Source organism: Macrobrachium nipponense, chromosome 2, assembly GCF_015104395.2.
Source record: "Macrobrachium nipponense isolate FS-2020 chromosome 2, ASM1510439v2, whole genome shotgun sequence".
Classification (NCBI taxonomy): domain Eukaryota; kingdom Metazoa; phylum Arthropoda; class Malacostraca; order Decapoda; family Palaemonidae; genus Macrobrachium; species Macrobrachium nipponense.
Window position 1 is genome coordinate 114670189 of NC_087201.1, and position 20730 is coordinate 114690918.

Here is a 20730-nt window from a genome sequence, read left to right on the forward strand (position 1 = left end):
TGCACCATTTAAAATTAGCTGGTACATAAAGCTTTATATATGAAAATGTGCGCAATTTCATGTAGAATACAACTAATAATGATTGAAGGTTGTAGCTTTTCTCTCTTTTCGAAATATTTGCATATAAATCACGATAAATAGAAAAAAAACCACGTTCAGTCAAATTTGACTCTACCGAAATAGCTGAAAAACGCAATTGTAAGCTAAAACTCTTACGGCCCAGTAATATTCCGTCATTTTTCTTCATTTTGAAACAAATTTGATGTCTCTAGAACAATATTGTGATTTATGGTGAATTTTTGAGAAATATATTTAACTTCACTCCGCGCACCGATTCGCGGCCGCAAGTCTCCGAAATATGTACATCGCATTATCCTAATATTTGCTCCTTTTCATATTAGGCGTTTTATAGAGTTTCATATATCAAAATGTGCGCAAATTTATGAAAAATACAATAAAAAATAATTGAAGGTTGTAGCTTTTTTCATCTCCGAATTATGTGCATATAGAAAAATATATAAAAAATTTTGACATTCGTTCACATTTAACTCGTCCAAAATGGTCAAAATCTGCAATTCTAATCTAAAACTCTTACAGTATTGTAATATTCAATCATTTGTCTTAATTTTGAAACAAATTGGAAGTCTCTAGAACAATATTTAGATTTACGGTGAATTTTTGAAAATAAAATATTTTTACGTCCGCGCGTTACAAATTCGTACATCATTTTGTGATTATATTTTTCCAGTGTTGCTTTTATTGTTTTAGAATGTATTATATATCAAAATGATTGCAATTTAGTGTAAAATACAACAACAAAAAAAGTAACTCGTTAGCTTTGACCGTTTTTTGCACAGCATGATTTGAATACAATTATCTATGAATTTTTTTTTTTCGCTACCATATATCGCATTATTTACATATGATAACGATATTATTTTTCATTTCTGATGATTGCATACTAAACTTCAGGCAATGACAAAAAAATGAGCCAAAAATGAACTGTTAATCTTCAAAACTAAGCACGCCGTGATTTTTTGAAAAAATTATTTTTTCCGCTTTCGCGCTCACTCCAAACCGGCGATGGCATACGGGAGAGGTTTTGATTTTTAGGGCTTCGGCGTAAGAGGGTTAATAGTCAATTACAGTAAGAGCTTTAGTGACTTAAAATCAAAGTGTTTATACACAGCTGATTACTTATCATTTGACTGATTAGCAAGATATAGTGCATCCTCAACTTATGGCACCACTGATTTACTGCAACTCGATCTTACAGCACTGTAAGCAAAAGTTAATGGCGCTTACAATGCTGTAATTTGATGCAACATCAAGTTACAGTGCCATAAATCATGTTATGGCTTCGTGAGTGCTGTTAAAGTTCCGTTAATGGGGAAAAACTAATTTACGACAGAAATCAACTTATAGCGTGGCACTGGAATGTATACCCTGCCATAGGTTAAGGACATACTGTACCAACTGTCTCCCACAGATAAGGACATATTGGTTACGTGGGATATCAAAATTGACTAGACATTGTAAGGCTATTCCTGAGTTTCTGAGAGAGCTAAACATGGTGGGATGTTAAGAGATATAGGCTAGTACAATTTTCAGAGAGCTTTCAAAGATTAAGTGTGGGGAAGTGATGACGTGACAATTTGAACATACGCATGCATGTACACATGCATGCACAATAAACTACAGGCTGTGTTAATTAAAGAATTATGCAGTATGTTATATACATTATATTATACTACTTCAAAATGGAGGGGGATAACAATCAACTAAAATAAATCACATTCTACACACATGATAAATTACCTATAGTACTAACATAAAGGGTTGAATATTGTTCATACAGTAAAACTTAGCTCAAACTCTCTATGTAACTAGAAAAATATACAAATACCAAGGAGAAAGATCGATGCTCTGCTACATATAGGCACTTTTTGAGAGAGAGAGAGAGAGAGAGAGAGAGAGAGAGAGAGAGAGAGAGAGAGAGAGAGAGAGAGAGAGAGAGAGAGAGAGAGAGAGAGAGAGACTACAGTCTTTCCCCAGGTGCAAATCTAATGAAGTTTACTGCCAAAGGTAAGCATCAAAATGAGCAATTACATTTAAATCTATAATTAAAAAATTTGAATTTTCTCAACAATACCTTATTCCAGTGTGTTGATCTGTCTCTGCAATCCTGCAATGCATTTAAATAGTTTTACAATTCTATAATGGCATTGTTGCGAGTTCTAAACATAGTACAACATAACAATGACATTTAATAACTGTGGGCTTTTACAAAGAAATTTTAACTATAATTTCATAAACCCTATATTATAAATAATATATACAGTGCATATGCCAATACATTATAAGCCAAGGTAAATTACAATAATACTAGGCTAGTATTTCAGATTTGTGGTAGCATCTGACAGATAACACATCTATATATATATATAAAAAAAAAGGGGGGGGGGCTTCAAGAGTAACATTACAGCATGAACATATATGTTACCATTCCCTGAAACAAAATGTCCATTCCTGCTTGTTGCTATTCTCTATATCAAGAACGTTCTTTTGGGAAAATGTGGTAGCATATTAAATAATCAAGACTTTTTTGTCCTGAATTTAGCTAATTCAAGAACACAAAATAACCATAAACCAATTCTGGGAAAATTGTGATATCTAGGGAATACATATGAAAACCTCTTTGGCTAATCTGAGCAAGGTTAGGTACAAAAAGTAACCACATAATCTTATATTTAAAATACTTACTGAACTAAATAAACTACAAATGTCTATAAAAAAAAGGTACTCAAATCCCCTCCTAAACCCTACTGAATCATATTGGATTATTTTTAAAGAATTAGTTTTTTTAAGTAATTATTTTTATGTATGTCCTTTGTATAGTCTAAAGTAATAAACAAAATCAGTGTACTCAACACCCAAAAAATTTTCCTATATCCAGAAATCACCAAAAACAAACATCAGAAAACCATCTGTCAATCTATGCAGCTGGAATATTACATAGCTGTTAACACATACCTGACAAAACAAGTCACATGGCTCGAGTTTACACACACACAAATAAACATATACCCAGTTATCAATGGGGGGTTCTGTTCCTGATGGCGTGACAATAACTGAAAATCAGTGACAATAATGCCAATCCCCAGATAGCACCGAAAATCAGTGACAATACTGCCAATCCCCAGATAGCACCGAAAATTCAGTTATCGTTGTTGCTAGACAAGCACTATAAAATTGGATTGCCAATACCCGGGAAGGGCCTGTATAAAATCAGTATTTTCCCATTGTACAGTGTTCCACCCATATCAGAGGGGGATGGGTACCTGGGTACCAGATGCCCCCCCGCCCCGAATAGCTAGAACATGCGAATAGTTGAAATCCCTATTAAAATGCTTAAAACCATATTTTGTTAGTTAAAGCTCAAGAAAAACCCATTAAAAGTGTTTACACCAATTTTTTTTAATACTTTTATCACAAAAAGTCCATTTCATGATGAAATTGATATTAAACAGGAATTTGTGGAAATTTCTCATAGAAAAATACTGCGAATAGGCAAATTTTCCATGAATAATGAGGGGTATATGTGCCAGAAAGAAACCTGCTAATACGTGAGTCTGTGAATACGGGGGTTCACTGTATATTTTCATTTGAGTATAAAAATTTTGAATATCTATATATCTCTGATAACTATGTATGCAAGCAAACCTTAACAAGAACCTGATAACCATGTTTTCTTAACCCCATGGATCCAGCACACCTCATGAGAATCATTATTCCACGCCATGAAATTTGAGGGAAAAGCAAAAATTGCTTGTGTGGATCATAAATGTCAATATGGCAACAATCAGATCTCAGTTCAGTGAGGAGATGGAATAACAATCACCCATAAAGGTGGTCCATCTCCACATCTCATTACAACTTGTATATATACATTTGTACATAAATATATTCAGGGAATGTTGCTATCTCTATTTCTTATGTTACAATATATACAAAATTTCCTGTAATTATAATTTTGCACAAAAAAATTCGCAGAAAAATAGTCATAGGCCTACTTGGCGAAAACTTTTGAATCACGCGCCTTGAGGGATGCTGGGAGTTCACAGATCAAGCTGTTGTTTTGTTTACAAGCGTTACCCAGCCCCGCATGCACGAAATGCTTTCTTCTCGCACCAGCAAGCATCAGTGATGCGTCGTCAAAGAGTGATCTTTTGCCGCATTTGTGTTTTGCTGAACTTTTGCGAGTGTTTAAGTATTTGTGGTGGTACAAGACGTACATAGAGATGTCTCAACGTCGAAGGGAGCGCGAAAGGTGCGTTTTGCCTCTCGGTAGGGATCGTGTGAGACGTATTTTGGACTTGGATGATGGAGAGGGACCAAGCAACCAAGGTGACCCAGCTTCTCAACGCCGTGTTGTGCGGCCTCGTGTTGCTGAAAGTATTAAGAGGACTACATCGTGTGCCTTTTACGACCCCTAGGAAGTATCGGGGTGTCCTGAGGGGCATTCGTAGACATTTGGGAGGCCTCCAACCAAAGGACATTGACGAATACTTGTTGGAGCTCGATCGAGAGCAGGTCACAAGTCCTCATTTTGATGGCTGTTGGTCATCTAGTGACGAGGACATCACTCCCGATGTAAGTGATGATGAATATTTGCCCCCAATCTCTGTACGGGAGTCACAGGCTGAAAGTGAGTTAATAAGAGTTTAGTGGTTTTAGTGCCTATGAGGGGGAGTCTGAGGAGGAGTTTTCGTGTTTTGTTGTTGAGGATGAAACAGAAAGCGAGGGAGATGGGCCAGTGGGGGGAGGGGAGGGGGGGTTCGTGTGCGAAACCGTGTCCGAGCAGGGCGAGCACGGGCCTATAGAAGGTCGGAACGTCGCGTCAGCCTTGGTGAAGGCCGTTCGTCCAAGTGATGAGGGGTGGTCTGAGGACCCCAACCCCACCTAACATGCACCCATTCACGGCAGCACCTGACCTGGGCTCTTCGTACCTGTTCCTCTCACTGCTCTGGGGTTCATTCAACTGTTCCTGACGCGGGAATTGCTGGAGACGACGGACTACGCTCGGTACTGCTGTGATGAACTGCAGACGACGTTGTCGTATCGCTGGTGGGACTGCAACCTCACGGACATGGTGCATTTTTTGGGGCTCCACATTTTTTTTGGAATGATGCCTGCTGCCGACATCAGGCAATACATATTGGAGGCAGATTTTTTTAAAGTACGCCCAATGTGCCAGGCATTATGACCCGTGATAGTTTCCTGGCGTTGGACAGGTATTTCAACGCCTTCAACTAAAGGGCCATACCCCGAAATAACCCCGCCGCCTCATCTTAGTCCGCCCAGTGTTGGATTACATTTGTGAACAGTGCAAGTTTCTCATGGTTCCTGCCAAGAACCTTTCTTTGTATGAGGGGATGATGCCTTACAAAGGACGTCTTAGCATAAAAGTGTACAACCCCAAGAAGCCAAAGAATTATGGTGTAAAATTATTCTTCATTACATTATGGAGTCCAACACTGGATACGTCGTGGACTTCTCTGTGTATTCCGGAGTCTTCTCCACGCTGCGTGACACTGTCTTCGGTCTTGTGGATCATTTCCATACGCAGGGATACCACCTGTTTATGGATAATTATTATAACTTGGTATCCCTGGCCCAGGAACTGTATGAAGCAGGTGTGCACGTCAGTGGTACCCTTCGATTGGTGCGTAAAGCCCCGAATGTCCTCAAGAGGTTCGCTAGCCAGCCACAACATCTGGCAAGAGGGGAGACAGAGTGGCGGTGGAAGGGAGATGTCTTCATCATCTGTTGGAAGGGGGTCCAACTCGTCCCCATGATTATGACGAGGAGCCCATCCAAGAAGAGGTCGTTCAGCAAATGAAAACACGTCGGCAGGGCCGAGTTACATATGAGGAGTTTCGTGTCAAGCAGTCTACCGTCATTGGGCACTACATAGGCACATGGGAGGAGTTGATCTCTTTGATCAACTTAGCCAGTATTATCCCTTTGCCAGGAGAACCAGGAGGTGGCCACAAAAGCTCCTCAAATACATACTTCAGTTGGCCCTCCAGAATGCCTACATCCTCAACTGTCGGTACAATTCGGACCTCCGGAGGTTGTCCCACATCCAGTTTCTCGAGGTGGCTGGGAATGCCCTCATCAACTTTAATCCCAATGAGTGGCCTTCCATCACTAGCCCCCTACCCTGATCTCCAGATCTGCCCCGTCGGATAGTGGACCCTGTATGTCTGCTGCAGCCAGGAGATCACACACTCGACCCCCTACAAGGGCACAGGCAGAAACGGTGCCGGGTGTGCCATATGAATGGCAGAAGGAGACACCCAGTTCTTCTGTTGCACCTGCAATATAGCACTTTGCAAGATCGGGGAGTGTGACCACAAGTATCACACTGCGGTCATATATTGGAGGGCGCAATTGTTAGCTAAAACTCTTACAGTCTAGTAATGTAATATTCAATTACTTACCTTCATTTTGCAACACATGGGAAATCTCTAGCACAATATTTCGATTTATGGTAAATTTTTGAAAAAACTTTTTTCTTCGCTCCACGCACGGTATCTCAGCCGCAAATCTCTTAAATGTTTGAGTCACTTTGTCGAAATATTTGCACAGTTTTATATTAGCCGTTATATAGTTTTATATATGAAAATGTGCACAATTTCATGTAGAATACAACAATAAAAAAACCTATGGTTGTACTTTTATCATTTTGAAAAATTTGCATATAAATCACAATAAATAGAAAAAATTTGACATGCGGTCAACTTTAACTCAACTGAAATGGCCAAAAAAAGCAATTGTAAGCTAAAACTCTTACAGTCTAGTAATATTCAATCAATTACCTTCATTTGGCAACAAACGGGAAATCTCTAGCTCAATATTTCAATTTATGGTGAATTTTTGAAAAAAAAAAACTTTTTATGTCTGGGCGTTATGAATTCATGCATCATTTTGTGATAATATTTTCTTTGTTTTGCTTTGATAGTTTTCCAATTTGTTATACCAAATTGATGCAATTTAGTGTACAATACAACAAAAAAAACATTAAATCATTAACTTTAACCGTTTTGCTCACAGCACGATTTGTATACAATTATATATGAAATTATTTTTCGCGCTGTCATATATTTCAATATTTATATGATTATGATATTTTTCTAATTTCTGATGGTTGCATACTTAACTTCAGGCAATGAAAAAAAAAAGGAGCCAGAAATGAACTCTTAAGCTTGAAAACTGAGCGTGCTGTGACTTAAAAAAAAAAAAAAAAAAAAAAAAAAAAAAAAAAAAAAAAAAAAACAAAAAAAAAAAATTCCGCTTCAGAGCTCACTCCCGAACCCTGCCGGCATGCGGGAGACGATTTCTGAAATACCAGCTAGGCGCGGGTTTAGGGTAATGACATGAACAAAAAAAAAAAAAAAAATAAATAAATAAAATAAAATAAAATAAATTGTAAAAAATAAATAAAAAATAATAATAAAATAAAAATGAAAATTTTAAAACATCTTCCAGTAGGCAAAGCTTACAAGTAGCAGTTCCAGCGATGTGTATAAAAACAGGCCACACCCAATCAATATGTGTATCAGCATGGCATACAATGGGCCCTCCCCCTTTTTGGAATAGGTTCCAAAACCTAATGATGCAAAAATCCCCTCTAAAAATGCTTATAACCTGCATTCAATTGCCAAATACCTTGTGCTCCTTAAACTAAAATGCTTATAACTGCATATTTTAACATTTCACAGCTTAATTTGATAGTTCAAACAAAAATATACCTTGAATGATCATACTGAAACAATTTAATATTTCAAAAAAAAATCTCATCCCAAACCATCATCCTAAAACACCCAAAGTAATCTTACATTACAGTACTCTCCTACTGCTGTTACTCTTATAAACACCGTAAAAAGCTTATAACTGCCTATTTCAACAGTTCATCACCCAGCTTGACAGTTCAAACAAAAATATACCTCAAACTATCATCCCAAATTATATGGTAATACATTTCCAAGTTATGTTACAAAATTAAGTATCAGCCTACAACTGTTACTCTTAAGGGGGCCGGCCGGAACCTCTATATATGGAAGTATAGGGTGAAAAATGCAAAGTCATGAAAAAATTCATGGAGCTTCATATGGCAATTGAGAATACGTATACGAAATATTTCGTCAAAATTCCTCTTACTTTCGTAGTTACAGGGTAATTAGTTAACGTAACTCAATAAGCCTAAAACATTGATCCGTACAAGAAAATGCAATATTTCTTCTATTATCATAAATTTTGATAATTATTGTCAAAGAAATTGGGAGAAATGGCATCTGTAGACATTCCCCGAGTCGAGAAGGAGACTTCAGGCCAAGTCCAGTCCTGATAATGATTTAGTGCGATCACAGACGTCGAGTAGTCTACACGTTCCATATCACGTCTGACATTCGCCTGCTTTCACGTATGTTTTATGTATGTTTCGGCAAGAATTTTCATCATGCAATGAAGGAAAGACAAGGGGGAAACATCTTGCTAACATACAGACGAAGAAAATCGCTCAAGTATTATTACAGAATATCATAATATATGCGTACGTTAGTGAAGAGAGAGGGGAGGGTTGCTTAGTAACGCCCCCCCCCCCGTCTTGCTTGACAGCACACGTCACACTGTGCCTAAGGCTACGATCTTTGAGCAAAGAGATCTTCATTTATGATAAATAACAAAGTTTTGGTTTTTTAATACCCAAAATGGAATATGAAATTCATAATAATCATGATTTAATTAATTGTCTTTGTAAAAAAAGTGTACGCCTTCGAGTTTCACCTCTTGACATTCTCTTGCAATTACGTTTGTTTATCTTTGTTTCGGGCAAGAATTTCATCATGCCAAAGAGGAAAATACAAGGAAAACATCTCGCTAACACACAGAAGAAGAAATTTCGCTGTAATAAGCAGAGTTAGTGAAGGGGAGAGAGAGAATTGCGTAGGAAGGAGTGCCCCATCTTGCCTCAAGCAGTGCCCCAGGTTGCGATATATGAGCAAAGGGATCATCATTTATGATTAAATTATGATAAATAAAATAGTTTTGGTTTATTAAAAATACATTCATAATAATCATTATTTATTAATATTGTCTTTATAGAAATACGAAGGAAAACTTTGAACGCCCGTATCTCAAAACTATACTTATTGACCTTCAAAATCTATCTTCTCACTTAGTTTTAAAGCTATAACATTGGAATTTGGTATATAACTCAGAAAGACATTATAGAACAATCAAATAGAGCCCTTTTTTCCAATTTTTGTTTCGTATTTTTCTTATAAATTTTTTTTCCTGATTTATAGGGTTTATTTTTTGACCATATTGAAAAATTCATATCTTGCAAAAAAATCACTTTTAGAAAAAAAACTCTCCATTCGATTGGAGGTCTACATCAGGTCTATATATGGTAGTAATCCCAGGTCTTAATATTAAATATCAAGGGAGGAGATAGAATTTGAAAAATGGTTATTTTCGGGATAAATCGCCCTGGCGTCACAAAACCGAAGGTCAGAGGCGAAAATCATATACGGTTTGGAGATGTCCCAAGTCACCTTATTAAGTGGTATGAATATCAAAGTCCTGTCCTTAAAAAAGGGCATTAGCCGGCCGGCCCCCTTAAGTAGTATCCCCTATCAATCAGACACGTTTTATTTTACCTATGGCATCGTTCTATAACGCACTGGGCATACATTTTATGTATAGTAGTATTGATATTTTCCTGTGTTGTAAGATGATTTTGAAATTACATTTACACTACAAGAACTTATTTCAGGATGGTACTCTTGTACAGAGCTTATATAAAATATGAGAGAGGTTTAGAATGAAGGGACATGACCTCCAAAGAGAATGCTATGTTGGTACGTCATGTGAGTATTTTCATGACCACATACAAATACATTTATGATAAAAATAATTAGTCATTCTCGTAGCAAATAAATCTTTCTGCGACAACCAAATCTCTCTCTTGTATATCAGTACGTACTGTACTGTACATATCCTTCTAATGGAATTACTTTACACATCCTTCTAATGAAAATAATATATATTACTGTACCATAAACTTAAAAAAACATGAAGATAAACAAATCTCCAAGTATATAATTGCTATATTTCTGGGCTCAGCCCATGTCGCTACGTGATATGTCCTTTTAGCACACATTTTTAAGGTAAATTAATGCTAACATACCAGAGAAAAAAGCTAAAATGGAAATGCCAGAATATTCAGCCTCGCTCACCTTATATAAAAGGTGTCTGTATGGTTTCTGGGGCGTACTGCTAGAATTGTTTCATGTCTTTTTAGCCGGGCAAGGGCCCGGTTTACCCCTTTTATTCGGTTTTTAAGACGCCGTCCCTGACGGCTTTGTTAGCGCGGCTCGCTCCCACGTGTTTCATTATTTCGTGCTTCCTTCGGTCTCCTATACCGATGGGGCTCGAATATTTTAGCAGTACATGTTTATTACTATGGTTGTGCATTATTGACATGTCATTATTTTATTTATGCATTATTCTCACACGGGGGTTTCCTGGAGTTCTCACGAGCTCGTAGCCTACATCGCTCCTCTTAGCTCTGAGTTCATGCATGCATGTTCCCTTGTTTTTAGGTCTATGATAGGCTCCCTAAGGACATACGTCCTTTCTTTTGGTCCTGCACCACCCTGGCCACCGCCCTACGGTCCGACGTATCAGCATAGGCCAGCTGCTTTGAGTTGCTAGTCGCCCTTCATTCTTGGTTGGCTCGACCCAGCTTCTCCAGGACTATTCTTTCTCTTATTCTCGTTTTCTCTTCCTTTCCCCCGTGTTTTTGCTAGGATGTTATTGTATTCATGCCTTTTGAGACGGTTCGAGATGGCCTAGGCCACCTCAGATCGCTTGGTCTGTCTCACCGCGTGGCTCACTCCACAACCGCGACGAGGCCAGGCGATCACCTTGAGCCACCCAGCGTCAGTCCCTCATGCTCCCTCCCCCCTCCAGGGGGGAGACCCGCTCATTCATGTTGTCCCTGGCAACCGATCCAAGCTCACTCCCTTCTTCCCCCCCTCCACAGGGGGGATACGGGAGTTAGTAAGGGGACATGCGACGCTGGCTCGGCTAGTACCGCTCTCTTCATTCAGTACTGGGGGGGTTCCCTGCTCGACCGAGCCTCGGTTGGCCACCAGGGTCGGCTGCGCTCAGATCTCCTCGGTTCTCAAGCCAAGCTCTCTCTCACCCCGAGTCACCATCCTTCCCGCTCCGGTGGATAGGGGCTCCGGCACCGCCAAGTCCTAAGTTTAGTGACTGTAGAGGAGCTCCGCCATCCATTTTTACCTGTTGCATGTTTACGTTTATTATTTATTTACATACTTTATGTTAGCCAAGTCGGCAGAGACCCGGCTCACCTCCCGGGTTCACCACCTACTTATTCTAATACTATTTTACGGCGGAGTCATCCTCCCCGCCATTAATTGCTGGTCCCCTCCTGCTCCTCCCCCGCCGTCCTCATACTCCTCGCTCTGGCGTATAGATTAGGTACTTCTGTTTTGGTGATTTTTTCGTCCTTCGGCAACACACTGATTCTAGTTTTACCAACTCTATCGGACACCCACCTCGTTACACAGCAGGAGAGCAGGTAGAGACCAAGCCTTAAAATTGTCTAGTAACTCTGGTGTTATGATATATCACTTCAATGGACTTAGTCCAACTAGTTAGTGTTGATACTCATGTATCATTTCACTTACAGGCTACCCACTGCCAGGAGTCGGGCTGCAACGCCATCCTCCAGGACCCCTGTGGGCACGAGGTCTGCCGGACCCACGCTACTTGCGCCATCCGCTTTGGTGATCTGGCTGTCTGGCACCACGAGAGCTTCACCATCTATCTGCTATGAGCTGGTGGACCAGGTCTCCTCCCGAGTAAGTACATCTCCGGATACTAAGCCCTTACACATATAATTTATTGGCCTATATAAATTTTTGGTGATATATCATCTACTGTTCATAAATAAAGTTAATCTTAAGTAGCCTAAGGTATTAATTCTGACCCTCTATTTCAGGGTGCTCAAGCGGTCAGGGACACCGCCCAAACCACTCTGAAGGCCTGGGTCGGCGGGTTTGGTCGGAACGTGACAAAGGGGCAGCCTTACATCTTGGATAAGAAGATGGCTGCTCTCATCTTCCCTGGCGGCAAACCGACCTCATACGTCGACCCAGAGGCGGCGGCCCCTTACATCGCCACCATTCAAGAGCAGGTGGCGTTAGCTGTGGAGGAGCCGGGTAACCAAGAAGTCCTGGAAGAAGTTAAGGCTCTCAACCTGGACCTCGAGCCCATGACGGTAGACGCCGCAGGTAGGAGGGTGAGTGAGGCAGGTTTGGTAGGGGCTCAAGGTCTTCCCTTGAGTCATTCTAGATCTTCTCCTGTTCCTTCTTCTTCTTCTTTCCAGGGATTCTCCGAGGATGGGCAATAGGTCAGACCGAAGTCCACCCAGGCGATCCGTAAGGTTAAAGGGAAGCGTAAAACCAAAACGCTTCACAAGACTCTGTCTACGAAGTCTAGTTCAGGTGGCTCTCGGAAAACTCCAGCTCACCATCCCAGAGGAGAAAAACCTAGAACTTCTTCCCATTCAAAAGGCTCCAGAGGTAAGTCTTCTAAGGACAAGGCTCAGCTCCTACCCGACCCTGAGCCTTCGACCTCGACAGGAGCCCGTCCTAAGACCCCCAGGGAGAAGCTGGAACCCACTCCGTTTGACACAGACTCATTTACTGCAAACATTATGCAGCAAATGGGTAGTCTGGTCGGGAACTTAGTTCAAGACAAGTTCCAGGAGATGCTCAGGCCAGTCAATCCGGGCTATATCGGATAGGCTTCTCACTCATGAGAACCTCATCGCAGGTCTCCATGAGAACCCCACGACAGGTCTTGCACAGCCCGGCATGGCAGACCAAGCCATGCCGGACTACAATACTCTCCCTCCTTACACGGCGGGTAATCCCTGGAGGATCTCATCAAGGATGGGATGCTGACGTTGGCGGACTGTGGAACTCGAAGGCTTGAGGACTTCGGGTTTCATCCGGCAAATTTGCAACCCCCCTTCATCGGTTATGCCCGCCTTACGGAGGCGGCCATGAGGAGAGAAGATAAGATCCCAAAGGAGACGATTATCCTCTCCAGGGATCAAGCCCAACGGAGACTGGCTTAGGAGCCAAGAGGGTTGGGATTGTATAAACACCAGGGTCCAAGCGTTAAAAAGCGCTTTCACGATGTTCGTAGTTGACGGAGAAATGCCCATCCCGTTCACCACGAAGGTGACGGAGCTGACAATGCAGGCCGCGATGAGAGACGAGCCAATGGCACAGCTCCAGGAAACGGAGCCTACATCGCTCTTTCTCCGAATGGAAGATCTATGGTCAGATCTCCCTGCCACCTTTTCGGTCGGGAAACTAAAAGCAGACTGTGCCATCACACAATTTAGTGAGCGGCTGCCTAGACTTCCAGACAGTCTCATTCAGGCCGAATTCGATGCCCCAACGAGACTGTCCAGATCCCTCAATACACTTATCATGACAGAGGTATCATCTATGACGTATGGAGACGAACCTATGTTTAAAATCATAGCCAAATCACATTTGCATACAGTGTAATGTGATTTGTATGACTTTATTGTGGCAAGGCGTAATTGTCGGAAACATGTCCTGCAAGAGGCCACCATCCGTCATGAGCCCAATAAATTATTGGCTGCTCCGATCTGGGGTGCTGATCTGTTCGCTGGGGATTATCCAGTAAAAGGAAATTCGAGTCAACTTCTTCAGCCAAGAAGTCAAAGAAGCCTAGGAAATTCAAGCCTTTCCAGGCTCCCCAGCAACAGACAATGATGCAAGCGGTTCCAGTATCTCGGGTACTGCAACCATCGACGTCAAAGGCACAGCCTCAGCAACAGTTTCTGCTGCTGGCGCAGCCTCAAAACCAGGCCTCCACCTCCTACGCTGTCTCCCTGGCCCTCAACCCAGTATTTGAAGGCCAGTCATTTCAACCTTTCAACAGGTTCGGCAGGGGTAGCAGGGCTAGGGGTGCCTTTCGTCAGAGAGGCGGCAGAAGAGCATCCAGCCGAGGTAAGCACTTACAAGGAGGGCGCGGGACACGCCCTTCCCCGAGCCAGTGAGAACCCTCAGGTAGGAGGGAGACTGTTCCTCTTTCGACACAGATGAAGGTTCAGCAACTGGGCACAGAGCATTGTGTCCAAAGGTCTGGGATGGAGCTGGACCAAAGGTCCTCCTCCATCCAAAATCTATCAACAGCAGAATTGATAGAGTACACCCAAGAACTCCTTCAGAAAGTAGTGTCAAGAGTCAAGCACTGAAAGTTTCAAGGTCGCTTGTTCAGCGTGCCAAAGAAAGGCTCAAACAAACAAAGAATAATTCTAGACTTGTCCCGTCTAAACTTATTCATTCGTTGCGACAAGTTCAGAATGCTGACTATCTTGCAGGTGCGGACCTTACTACCCCGTGGGGCCGTCACCACCTCTATCGATCTTACAGACACATACTATCATGTTCCAGTAGCAAGACACTTCTGCCCGTTCCTAGGTTTCAGGCTAGGGAACCAGGCATTCTCCTTCAAGGTAATGCCTCTTGGGCTCAATGTAGCCCCCAGAATTTTCACAAAATTGGCGGAGACAGTGGTTCAAGAACTCAGGTCTCAGGGAATAATGTTAGTTGCGTATCTGGACGATTGGCTCGTTTGGGCCACAAGCATCGAAGAATGCCACAAAGCAACGGTCAAAGTAATCCAGTTTCTGGAACACTTAGGATTCCAGATAAACAAGACCAAGTCCTGGTTGACACCGGAGTCTCGCTTTCAATGGTTGGGCATTCAGTGGGACTTGAACTCACACACACTCTATCAATTCTGTCGTTGAAGAGGAGAGAAATAGCTAAAGCAACCAGACAATTTCTCAAGTGCAAGCAAACGTCTCGAAGGAGCCAGGAAAGGATCCTGGGCTCTCTACAACTTGCTTCGGTAATGGACGTTCTGCTAAAAGCAAAGCTCAAAGACATAAACCGCGTCTGGCGCTCAAGAGCAAACAACAGATCCCGGGACAAGCTGTCCGCTATCCCGGCGATCTTATGCAAACGCCTCCGCGGAGGTCAAGAATTTGTTGAAGTCAATTCCTCTTCAGTTCCCTCCGCCGGCATTAGTTATCCACACAGTTGCATCACTAAGCAGCTGGGGAGGGTACTCTCAGTACAAGAAGGTATAAGGAACTTGGTCCCTTCCATTCCGCCAGCTCCATATCAATGTATTGGAAGCTATGGCGGTGTTCCTCACCCTGAAAAAATTTCAACCAGCCAAGAAATCTCACATCAAGCTTGTGTTAGACAGTGCAGTGGTAGTACACTGCATCAACAGGGGAGGCTCCAAGTCAAGCCATGTGAACCATGTCATGATAGCCATATTCTCACTGGCAGCCAGGAACAAATGACACCTGTCCGCCACACACCTAGCGGGAGAAAGGAACGTGATAGCAGATGCGCTATCTCGCTCAGTCCCACTAGAGTCAGAGTGGTCCCTGGACAAGCAGTCATTCAATTGGATCTGTCAGCAAGTCCCGGGGCTTCAGGTGGATCTTTTCACCACGGAGTCAAATCACAAACTCCCTTGCTACATGGCTCCCAACCTGGACCCTCTGGCTTATGCCACGGACACCATGGCTATAGACTGGAATCAATGGAAGAGGATTTACATCTTTCCTACAGTGAATCTTCTTTTGAAGGTTCTGAACAAACTCAGAACGTTCAAGGGACACATTGCTCTAGTAGCACCCAATTGGCCCAAAAGCAATTGGTTCCCACTTCTATTGGAGTTGGGACTCCGACCTCAACGGATTCCCAATCCCAAATTATCTCAACTAGTACAAACTAAGACTGTGTACGCTTCCTCAGGAACTCAGAAAACCCTAACTTTATGGACTTCATGAAGACTGCGGCAAAAAGGGATGCCAACATTGACCCTCAAAACATCCTATTCTTAGAATCGGATAAACGAGAGTCAACACTTCGTCAATATGACTCAGCAGTTAAAAAACTAGCTATTTTTCTGAGGAAGTCCGAATCTCAAACCATGACAACCAACCTGGCCATCTCCTGTTTTAGATCATTATTTGAAAAAGGTTTAGCAGCTAATACTATCACTACTACTAAATTTCCAGCAGTGGCAGGGGGAAACACAGTTTCACCTGACACTGCTTAAGTAGTAATAAGTAGCTTAGATCTAGATCTCCTTTCTACCCGCCTCACTGACATTCTTCCTGTGGCCCTGCCACCATGTAGCCTTGGTCATGCCTTGGATACCACATGTTGTACGTAGTTGTGATGTTTCCTTGTTTTTATTTTAGGATTACTCACACAGAACATTGTATTGTATGATATTGTATTTAAACTTTAAGGTTAATATTAAGTTACTATGTTTACTCTTAAGCCTTTATTATAATTATTTCTAGTTAATAAGTTTATTTTAATTATACTAATTAACCTTAATTGCTTTTCATTTTTTCCTTACAATATGTAATTGTACTCATTTGTTCCAAGCTTTTGGCCAATTCTCTGGTACTATTTCACGTAGCGACACGGGGTGAGCCCAGAAAAGGGATTTTGACGAAGGAAAAATCTATTTCTGGGCAAGGGCCTGTGTCGCCCAGTGAAATCCCACCCTTCTATTATAACCCCACCCTTGGGCCCAACCTTGGGAGGCTAACTCCAAGAATGCCGGTAGAGGCGCTGGTGGTAGCGTCGGAGGCGCTAGTAGTAGTTGTAGCTAGGGGTGGGCCTTGCATCGGCCCCTCTCTGGTAGAGGGATTTCGAAGAGGGATGAATCTAAATGGTAAGAGACCCGTGGTAGTGGTTTCACTCGCCCCAGAAACCATACCGACACCTTTTATATAAGGTGACCGAGCCAGAATTTTCTGGCATTTCCATTTTAGCTTTTTTCTCTGGTATGTTAGCATTAATTTACCTTAGAAATGTGTGCTAAAGGGACATTTCACTGGGCGACACGGGCCCTTGCCCAGAAATAGATTTTTCCTTCGTCAAAATCTCTTTTTTGGCTGTCTGATCTATTGTACTGTATTTCACTACAAGTTTAGCCAACTTTGATTATCAAACATATTATAACAGTACACAAAAATATTTTATTACTGATGATGTTTCATCTTAAATTGCCATAAAAATATATATAGTATCAAGTCCCTGTGAACTCTTGTCCCCAGATGTTCTCCTCTCTGAATTAAGTTAAAGAATAATTGTTTGTGAATGTATGTTTGTTTTGTACAGTAGTATAGTTTTATAAAGATGTTACTTTGTCATTCATTTTTTCATTCTTTCCATGATATTATTAGATAAAAGTTTTTGCATCTCAATAAAAGCAGACTAGAAAATAACATTAAAATAATCAGCAAATATTTCAGAAACTACAGTATGCTCTACCATCCAAAAAGATGTACAATTACCAAATATACTCATGTGTCACGCGATCTCGCATATCATGCGACCCCCAAATTTTCACCTTAAAACAATAATTTGATCACGTTATCTCAAGTATATAACATGCAAGTTCAATTTTTGAGACCAAACACAATAGGCTAACCTCTTTACCTCCTCTTTATCTATCCCATTTTCTAGTTAAGCTAACCCCTTTCCTCCATCTCTTTATCTATTCCATCTTCTAGTTAAGTTAAAAAGAGTAAAAGAGAAAGCTAAAGTTATTGACAGTAATGTTATACTTATTATGTAAATGCATAGAGACAAAAACAGCTGATTTGCTATGAACAATCAAATCCGATAACTACAACGGTTTGCTTGTATTTCAACCATCTTACGATAGTAAAAAATTACTGTAGTTATCTTACAAATAACTTTAAATAGAATAGGTCCGATAGACTTTTACATTATATCCTCATTCACCATGGAGAAAAGATTGGCAAGGGCGTATACTGCTAGATTTAAGCTGCTAGTTGTAGCTGAAGCTGAAGAAAGAATGTTCATCTGCTAACAACTATTATTGTGCATTGGGAACATGGAAACTTTGGTATAGCACCATCAAAGTTGACCATAAAAAAAGATTTGCGTGAAATGTGTTTTAATCCAAACTATTTGGCATGAAAGAACACACACTTTACTGTGTTCATTCTAATTAAAGATAAATATATAAAGCTCAAAGTAGCATTCTGATGAAATCAAATGAAAATATAAAACCCAATCTGTTGATTTTTTTATTGCAATAAACATGCCCTCAGCGCATTCTACAGACGGAAAATAAACAACTAAATTTTGTTCACAATGATACGGAATTCAAGTGATATTTTGACTTGAAAACACTTCGTATGATATAAAATAACCTTGTCCCATATCAAAAGAGTATCTTGCGATTCATTTACGCTAACTAGAAGCAAGGAAATCGCTCTGATTTGACTTCAATGCAGCAAAATAAACTTGCTTTGCAATCGTCCTCAGCTGGTTTCCAAACCAAACCACCGATTGCTATTTTTGTATTTTATAATGCAACAATAGTAATAAGAAAATTACATACAATATCATTGGATGCAGTGAAGTAAAGCATAAATTTTTAAAAGATCCATAGAAAAGATGCATATTCATTATGTTTGCATTTTATCCTATGATACTAGTATGTGAATATTACATTCGCTAATTTTATATTGCATGTATGATGTGACCCCCTTAAAATTAGCTCCAAAATTAGGTCCTCAAAAGTTGCATGATATGCGAGTATATGCGGTAAACAATTTATGAATGTATAGTTGGAGACTAATTAACAGTTTCATATTCATCCTTTAAATGTTTACGGCAAAGTTCTATGACGCATACTGACATTTGATTGTAACAGCTGCAGTCTGTAGCAGTGTACGATCAAACGCGTTTGGTAGTTTGTGGCCCTACTAACAATCGTGAATACGCAAGCATCTGCTTTCAATTCTCTCTCTCTCTCATGCTAGTATCAGTTCTGAGTACAATACCTGTATCTTCACTTCATTACTGTTTAAAAAGATTTTATTAGGCTGCAGTTGTTGACAAAATGGACTCTTTCATAGTCGACAATTCAGCCAGCCAAAAACGTAAGAAAGACAATCAACTTCGAAAACTGAAATTATTAATTAGTATGAGGGAAGAAAAAGAATAAGCACAACAGCACGTGGCCTAGAACTTCCACATTTAACAATCTTAAGGATCAAGAACAGATACGTGCTCTTATTTGCAAAGCAAAGGCAAGTGCCAATCTTTGAAAAACAGTTAATGGTGTGGATAAGAACAGATTAAAAAGTGAACACCATTAAGCATTATTACCATCCAGGCAAAATCTACAGGTCTGTTTCAGACCCTCAAGGAATGTGCAGTTGATGATCATCAACAAGAATTCATTCCAAATACTGGATGGTCGAAAAGAAGATTAAGTTTGCATGATGTTCGAGTAACAGCAAAGGCAGTGAGTACAGTCGAAGAGGCAGTGCAAAGGTTTGATAGTTTTGATGAATTCACAAAAGAAAAAGGATGAAAGACAATCAGTTTGCAAAATGTTCATATAATATGAGAGGCTATAAGAAAGTCTGTCGATATCTTGATGAATTCATAAAAGAAAAAGGATGAATGATTATAACATTTAAGATGCAAAACCCCGAAGTAAAAATCATTCCTATAATAAGCTTGAAAAATCTGAGTAAATGTGACATCGTAAACATCACCAAAATCATGTGCTCTACATGTCATATGCAAACACAGTCAAGAGATTGGTTCAGATCCAATTAAAGATCAGTAATGGTAAAGTACTTTTCAATTCTGTAGAGAATTACTATGTAGTGATATCCGTCAGTCAACTAAAGTATGATTTCGGGTGCAATTGCCACTGGCTTTCCATTGAATATAAAATGTGGATGCAAATGTAAAAGAAGTTACAAATCATTACGATGAATTGAAAAATTAATTAGTCAAAATAAATATATCAACAGGGATAAAATATTTTCCTGTAACTGTAAATATATGTATAGTATGATAATCAGTAAAATAAAAATTAATAAAAAAAAAACTAAATGACAGGGTCTGCATAGAAAGTCATAATTGATGAAACACCACATGTTGATGTAGTGTAAATACATTTCAAGTTACATAAACAAGGTTTCCATGATATTACAAGGCAAAAGGGACATTGATGATCACGAAAAACAGAATAATAATGCATTTTTAATAATTTCTTAAAAGTATACTGAGAATCTAGTCTACAGCACAATATGAATGATGCCACGATTGCTAAGTATAACTCATGGTAAGGGAACACAACTGTGCACAGAGGCGCAAATTTACTAAATTCTGCATAAAACAAATGAATACTTAATTCATTATTGTAAAGACTGATAAGTTGCTGTAAAAATATATTCATGGTGATAAAACCCTGTTACATTGTAGGTGAGAGTGAGACTGTGGGGTAGCCCATACACACCTGTAAACTGAATTGGAAACAAAATTACTTAAAAATTCAACTTCTGACAAGCAAGCAAGAACCTAACCTCTTTGTAACTTAAAGCCTACCTGTATGTATATAAAAAGTTTGTTTATAAAGTGAATCACCTGTATTTGCAGGGGGTGCATTCCAGATTGCCCCCAATATAGTCAAAACCTGCAAATATTT

The 20730-nt window shown here is 40.2% G+C and overlaps 1 protein-coding gene across 13 annotated transcripts in view; it reads right to left on the bottom strand.

Moving 5' to 3' along the window:
• Window positions 1–20730, bottom strand: part of LOC135220920 (heterogeneous nuclear ribonucleoprotein R-like) — a 349809-nt gene that overhangs the window by 90470 nt on the left and 238609 nt on the right. For 11 of the 13 annotated variants that reach the window (XM_064258558.1, XM_064258557.1, XM_064258554.1 and 8 more), the window contains exon 11: window positions 2153–2185. The exons of the other annotated variants lie outside the window; for them this stretch is intronic. In XM_064258558.1, the coding sequence (XP_064114628.1) occupies window positions 2153–2185 (33 nt within the window). The remainder of the gene's footprint in view (window positions 1–2152; window positions 2186–20730) is intronic. 13 annotated transcript variants of the gene reach the window in all.